Genomic DNA, 8,163 nt, shown 5'->3' on the forward strand with positions numbered 1-8,163 from the left:
ACAAGTTTTCATTTCAAACTCAACAGTCAGTTCTGAGACGCTTCAGTTTCCCTGCGAGAAAGATGGTTATTTCCTGCGAAGATCCCAGGGGTCAAAAGGTCGACAGTTCTGACATCCTGACCTGGGTTTCAACGTTCAGTTCACCTATGACCTCGTCCTGACCTGTGGTTAAACCAAAGGCAGCCATTTCCACTCAGACCATGAGGTCAAGTAGTCCTCTTCCATCATCTGCTCCTCTCTGGGCGACTGCATTTAAAAACACCCCCTCATCTGAGGTGTGATTTGGTTCAGTCCTGAGTCAGACACATAAAAACTAATGCTGATCGGAAGAGTCCACCAGTAAAATGGAGAGGGGGGAAAAGACATCTGACTTGTTGACAGGACTCACTGTCACGTGACGGACACAATTCAGCACCTGGAGACAGGAAGTCAAGCCTTCTCCACAGGAAATGATGTAAAGTGAAAAGGGGTTGCGTAACTCTATGTGGATGTTTTGTTTTTATTTCCATTCTTGTTCTCTTCAGCGGGTCGTGTGTGCCTGCAGTGACTCAAGTGTGAAGAGGGTTCCATTGAGTACACACCAAATCCAGCAAGACAGGATCAACTTTGTGCATGTGTGTGTGGTGTATGATGTGTGTGTGTGTGTGTGTATGTGTGTGTGTGTGTGTGTGTGTGTGTATGATTTTATTTAAGTGAAAGCCTTAAACCCTGCAGTGAACACACACACATACACACACACACACACACACACACACACACACACAAACACACACACAACGTGCACAAACAGCCAGTCAGCTGCCCCAGCCCCATGCAACTCTGATGCAGGCATGTCATCAGAGGTCAAAGTTGAAAGGTGAGGGGTCAGACGCGCAGGTTGGAGGGCCCAGCGGTGGAGGTGAGGGGGACGGTGGAGCCGCAGTCGTAGTCCCCGTCCACTGAGGTGTGCCCCCCCGACAGCCTCCCCCCGGGGTACGCACGCGCCTCCACCTGCCGCTCACGGAAACTCTGGATGTAACTCTGGAGGGAAGGAGAGAACCAGAGAGAGATCATTTAATAATGCACAGGAGAGAAAACAAGGGAGTGTGTGTGTGTGTTTGTGTGTGTGTGTGTGTGTGTGTGTGTTTGTGTGTGTGTGTGTGTGTGTGTGTGTCATACTCACGGGCGAGAGCACGTCCCCGTCGTAGCGGCGTATGGGCTGTGGCTTGCGGCGGTAGGCGGGCTCTGGGTGCATGGCTTTGGGCGGGTGTGTGTGTGGAGCGCTGTGATTGGTCGGCTTCTTCTTCTTTTTGCGCCCGCCCTCCCGCCGGTCCTCCTTTTGACGGATACGCATGAGCTGCACACGCCGCTGCTGCCTGCTGATCACCACTGGAACACACACACACACACACACACATTAATACACACACACACACACATTAATACACACACACACACACATTAATACACACACACACACACATTAATACACACACACACACATTTAATACACACACACATGAGCATGAGCTGCACACACCGCTGCTGCCTGTTGATCACCACTGGAACACACACACACACACACACATCAAACACATACACACATCAATACACACACATGAGCTACACACGCCGCTGCTGCATGCTGATCACCACTGGGAACACACACACACATTAATACACACTCACACACACAAATACACGCACATCAATACACACAGACACACACTGTAGCGGTTGCAGGGGAGGAATCAGACAAAACAACGGTTTTCCAACAAAATATAGCTTCTTTAATTCGCTTGTAACATAAACTCTATGCAGCAACACTCAAAACATGTGCTTCTCTCTCGCTCCCAAACTGTTTGCCAGCCTTCCCTTTGTCTGGCTCCTCTCTGGCTTGATAGGTGATTGCCAGCACCTGGTGATTGCCAGCACCTGTCTGCTTTCCGTGGCATTCTGGGAAATGAAGTTCCTGTTTCTCAGGGGAATGTATTTGCCATCCACGACACGCCCCCACGGGACACCACAACACACACACATGAGCATGAGCTGCACACACCACTGCTGCCTGCTGATCACCACTGGGAACACATACACACCCACATTAATACACACACACACACACACACACACACACACACACACACACACATCAATACACACACACACACACACACATATAAGCATGAGCTGCACACGCCGCTGCAGCCTGCTGATCACCACTGGGAACACACACACACAAACTCACACACGGACACATCAATACACACATATATACACACCAGTGATGCGCGGGCAGATCCAAAATGAGCAGTCACCCGCGGTGACTGCGGGTAACCCGCGGTAACGAGTCATCAAAAAATATTTTTAATTATATTCGGGTCGCATTCGGTCGAGCCGGTGAAAAAAAATAAAAAACTCCCGACGAAACGTTTGTATTTAATTATATTGTAAACATACATTTTGGGAGAGACAGGCGCACACCTTCCCGAAGCTCCGTGCGTTGGCAAGGAGGATCCTGTGTGTTCCATCTTCAAGTGCAGCCAGTGAGCGCGCATTCAGCTCTGCAGGCCGTGTAATCGAGGCCAGAAGGAACCGTCTCAACCCAGAGACAGTTAATTCTATTTTATTTCTTCACAGCACGAGGAAAGCTAAAACTAATTAGTCCAATTTAATTCATATGTAAAAATTGCACACAGTGATATGCTGCGCATGCTGCCTTTGTTTTAATTATTCTGTGACTAGGCCTATCTTATTTTGACCAACACATTTTCGTTTTGTGAACATTTTACAAGCTTATTTTGATCAGCAATTAACACTATTTCTTTGTTTCAGCCCAGGTTAGGCTTATCATATAGGCTATCTTCAGTTTTCGTTTTGTGTAGCCTATTTTTTATTTGCACGAATGCACATTATAGCCTAGGTTAGGCCTACCTGTTTGACGTGAAGAAAGTTTTTCGAAATATGTTATTCCTGCCTTTGTGTTTGGGAGGGTTTCAACGGAGCATCCACTTTGACGGAAATCCTTATTAACTTTTGCATGAAAGCTGCGGGATGAAAACAATAGGCATAGGCTAAACAAATAATGCTGGTTCCCCACGCCAAACAGCTGAGCATTTAACGTCATTGTACACGTTTAATGCGATATCTGTAGGCCTACTGGGTTTTGCATAACCAAATACCGCTAGCTAAACAACAGCATAAACAACTGTTTTTTTTTTAATAGTAATAAGCGGGTCGGTAAGCGGGGCGGGTACAACATTCTAATAATTCATATTTTCGATCGAGTTGCAGTCGAGTTAGTCGAAAACGCCTGGCGGTCGCGGGCCTTTAGACACGTGCCCGCGCATCACTGATACACACACACACACACACACACACACACACACACACACACACACACACACACACACACACACACAAACATCAATACACACACACACACACATCAATACACACACACACAGACACACAAACACATACACACATCAATATACATACACACACATACATACACACTAGAGGGTGGATTGGGATGAATTTTTCTGTCCGAGTCCGGCCCAAGACCGACAGCCGTTCAAATATTTTGTCCGTACCTGACCCGAGCCGACGGAGTCAATGTCTCAACTAATATCTATGGTACATTTACGTACGTTTTTTACAAATAGCCTGCCTTTAATAAACTCCGGCATCAACAGATAAATGCAACTGCTCACACAAACAAGCGCTGTTAAGCGCACAAGCGCGTAAAAGAGGGCAAATAAGCATATTTAAATTACGGCTTTGCCGTGCCGTTCGGGGTTCCGCCATAGTCTACCTTACTGACGCGCATGACACTTTAATTTACCGTTCTTCTCACTTACCGACCTTTGTACATATTTTGTAAATAAACGTAAATCTTGTTAAAACGTTACCCGACGGTGTCTGTCTTCCCTATGTCATGGCTACTGCGAGCTAGTAGTCGTGACAACTGCAAGAACGGAATGAAAAAGCCTCCACATTACACACTCCAGGCATCCGCTTTGCCTAAATAAAACTCACGTTATATGCGAAACAAGTCTTACCATTGAACATTTTCTGGCATTGTTATCTATAAAACATAGTCCAACCATCGAGGGTTAATCCATGTTGTTGTGGAGAAAGAGGATGGCAGCAATCATATTTCATTAAAACTTTACACTTCTTACATTGGACATATCAAACAGCCTCATTATAATACGCATCGACAAAGCAGAAATATCTCAGTACATTTCCCTTTGTTTAGTATCGTTTAAAACTCTCCAGATGACCGTTTGTTTTTAACTTCCTCCATGATGCAGTTTGCCGCCTATAATTGCGTTGTTGTTTAAATGTGATTTATTCTCAAAAACAAACTTCTGCATTATGTGAGGCAGACACGTTGACTTCACGACTTATTAAGATATTTTAAATATGGACTGTTCAATGCCTTATCGCACTAATGAGTGCAAACCCGACCCGAGCCCGAGTATAATTTCTAAATATTTGGCCGAACCCGACCTGGCCCGGTGGTTCACATCACACACATGCATACAGCATACAGCACACACACACACACACACACACACACACACACACACACACACACACACACACTCACCTTTAGTGTGTGAGTATCCCTCTGCCGTCACCCTCCACTGGATCAGCACCCCCAGGAGTGCGAGGGCGGGCCACACCCCCAGAACCACCCAGGTGACCCAACACACGGGCCTGGTCCTGGGCGCTGCCTTGACCCGCTCCAGCACGTAGCGGACCAGCGCCAGCACCTCCACGAAGTAGTCCGTTGCCACAACGATGACGGCCGCACCGAAGACGGCGGTAGAGAGCGTGACGAAGAGGCGCTGCCACTGGAGGGTGAGCACGGCGAAGAGCATGCCCAGCCCCAGCAGCACGCCCAGTGGGACCTGTGGTGGAAAATTTGTAAATAAATAAATATAAATATATACTATAAATATAAAAATATAAATATATATAATTAAATATATATTTATATATGAATATAATATAAAATACATAAATACATAATATAAATAAATAATATACAACTATAAATATATACTTTAAATATAAATATATAAATAAATATTATATAAATATATACTTTAAATATAAATATATAAATAAATAATATATAAATATAAATAAATACTATAAATCTGACACAACTCACCCAGACGGAACGGGGGGGCGCGGTCGATAGCTCCTCCATGCCAACCAGCGTGCCCACGCCCGCCAGCAGCCCCAGCAGCAGCCCCACCATGAAGAGCCCCACGGACCGCACCAGCATGGTGACCAGGCCACACAGCGTGCCGATGCCCAGGCCGATGCCCACCGCCGCCTCCACGCTCAGCTGCGTGTCCAGCACCCGCTCCTTGTAGCACAGCATGAAGATGATCACAGAGCCGAACATCAGACCGGTCAGGAACATCACCGCCTTGAAGCACCGGTAGCCTGGGGGGGGAGAGAGAGTTAGACAGAGATAAAGAGAGATAAAGAGAGATAGAGAGAGAGAGAGAGAGAGAGAGAGAGAGAGAGAGAGAGAGAGAGAGAGGGAGAGGGAGAGGGAGAGAGAGAGAGGGGAAGAGGGAGAGAGGGAGTTAGAGAGAGAGATAGACAGAGAGAAATAGACAGAGAGAGAGAGAGGGAGAGAGAGATAGAGAGGGGGAGAAAGAAAATTACACATCCAGTGATGCCATGTTCATGTGCCAGAAATAGCAGTTCACCACACATACTTTGAGCCTCTGCAATCAACACCAACAGCACACGGCACACACACACACACTCTCACACACACACTCACTCACTCACCCACACAAAAACACTTTATTTAATAACACAGCAGAGTAGAGAGTTATAAGGCTTTATCAATGTCATCACTTGCAATAAAGTTCTCTTGTTTTGGGGAAATGATTTGTTTTATGTTTGTCATTATTCTTTTTTGTGGAGTGAAGAGATCATGCCATCATAAGGTTATGGTTGGGCCCTAGAACTCAGACTAAGAAACTCCTGTATGACAGAGGTCGCATAAGATTAGCATTAGCGGTAGCATAATAAAGCTGTGTGCATTAGGAGGGAAGGGAAGGGCTGCTCCTAGAGTCTGGCATCTCAAGCAGGGAAGCAAAAACCTAAATGGCTCATCAGCAGCGACACTAAAGAGATCAGCAGATTCAGACGCCCCAGGACTGCCCTGCAGCCAGAGCAACACAAACACAAACACAACCACAAACACAAGTGCTGCACGCCCTGATGGGGCTTGGGGGATGTTTGAGGCTGGTGAAGTTTAATGTTGTTGTTGTTTTTGTCGGATCAGAGTCAAGAGTTTTGGGGCCAAGTGGAGAGAGTCATCGGGTGCAGTTACACAAGGCAGGCCGCGGGTGAGTGCCTTCATCAATATTTAACAACGCAAGACGGGCAGACTGCCTGAAATAACACTACAGCCCTGTTAAACAAAGGACTACAACTCCCATGAACCCACAGGAGAGTGATCCTCATAATTGATGGTACAACACAATAGGGATTTGTAGTTCAGTGTCAGGGACACAGTCTAGCTTGTTTTGGCATAAGCCAGCAGGAAAGAGTTCCTCTACTGATAGACAGACAGTGATAACAGCAAACAGGAGCAGGTCAGTAGAAACAGAAATACAATTCCCATGATTCAGCGGGAAATTCTGTAATGCCCCTTTAGTGTAATATGAACCTGATTTCACATGTACTTTAATGGGAAATAAGCTCTTTGTAGTTCAACTCGTTGATGAAGCACAACTCAACAAGGGCCAATCCCAGAGGTGCTCTCTAGAACCCAAAACATTACAGTTAGAGAAACCCTGAAATGCTGAATCTAGAACAAAGGCCTGCTCCCAGGACAACCAGACAAAGTTTAGACCATAGAGCTCTGTTTAGTGATGAGGTCATCGCCCTGACCATAGAGCTGTGATGGGGCCTATCTGAGTCCCTGTGAGAGCGAGGTGTGTGTGTGTGTGTGTGTGTGTGTGTAGGAGCACTTCAGCGAGGTGAATTAAGACTTCATTATGAGACTGCACATCTCAAATAGCAGTTAACAAGGGAAATGAGGAAATAAGGCTTGCTATTAAGCAAGCTAATTAAGTTTTATTAAGGCAGAAATAACTCTGATCTAATCATCCAGGTCCAACCAAGGGAAGAAATGGAGGCGTAAGTAATGTTAAATTACCACTGAATGAGAGGGAGAAGACTACAGTTCCCAGAAGGCCTGATTCATCTATTACCACTGAATGAGAGGGAGAAGACTACAGTTCCCAGCAGGCCTGATTCATCTATTACCACTGAATGACAGTGAGAAGACTACAGTTCCCAGCAGGCCTGATTCATCTTTTACCACTGAATGAGAGGGAGAAGACTACAGTTCCCAGCAGGCCTGATTCATCTATTACCACAGAATGAGAGGGAGAAGACTAGAGTTCCCAGCAGGCCTGATTAATCTATTACCACTGAATGAGAGGGAGAAGACGACAGTTCCCAGGCCTGATTCATCTATGTCAAATAAAATCACTAAAGTAGCAGAGGATGATTCCAAAGAACAAAAAATAATTAACAACCTATGAAAGTGCAGTCATGAACATCCTGTTTCAGTGTAGGCTGACACATTACATATAAAAACTCCCATCTTCATCACATGACTCACCAAAGAAGCAGTAGATGATGCCGAAGAGGCAGCACATGGAGCAGACCACGGAGGGCACGACCTCATAGCGCCGGCCTCCATCCTCACAGCCGTCCAATCGCTCGGAGCCCACGTCCTGGGAGGGCGGGGCCAACTTAGAGGCCAGCAGCGTCTGTAAAGTGGTCGTCATGGTGACGGGGTGGCAAGAAGCAAGAGTGAAGGTGGCGGGAGCAGATGCAGGGGGTCAGGAGGGGGGGGGGGGGGGGGGGGGGGGGGGGGGGTTTCCTGGGAGGAGGGTGTGGGGGGGGAGGGGACGGTATTATGGGTTGTCACCAGTCCGACAACATGAGACCTGAGAGAGGAAGAGAGAGAGAGAGAGGGAGAGAGAGAGAGAGAGAGAGAGAGAGAAAACAGACTTACTGGAATTGCTGATACACTATTAACACTGATACATAATTACTGTTATCTGTTGTCAACCATTTATTCAACTGGACGAGGCAATAATACTATTAATAATAATGCTGAAA

General features: G+C 46.4%; 1 protein-coding gene across 1 annotated transcript; it reads right to left on the reverse strand.

Annotated features, from left to right (window-relative positions):
• Nucleotides 1-864: 864 nt before the first annotated feature.
• Nucleotides 865-7,826, reverse strand: tmem198ab (transmembrane protein 198ab; the record flags this gene model as incomplete). Its single annotated transcript, XM_080836037.1, has 5 exons — nt 865-1,020; nt 1,163-1,368; nt 4,598-4,901; nt 5,168-5,448; nt 7,658-7,826. 5 exons carry the CDS (start codon nt 7,824-7,826, stop codon nt 865-867), a joined length of 1,116 nt encoding a protein of 371 aa, XP_080692163.1.
• Between the last annotated feature and the right edge of the window lie 337 nt (nt 7,827-8,163).

Source organism: Sprattus sprattus (assembly GCF_963457725.1).
Source record: "Sprattus sprattus genome assembly, chromosome: 3".
Taxonomy (NCBI): domain Eukaryota; kingdom Metazoa; phylum Chordata; class Actinopteri; order Clupeiformes; family Clupeidae; genus Sprattus; species Sprattus sprattus.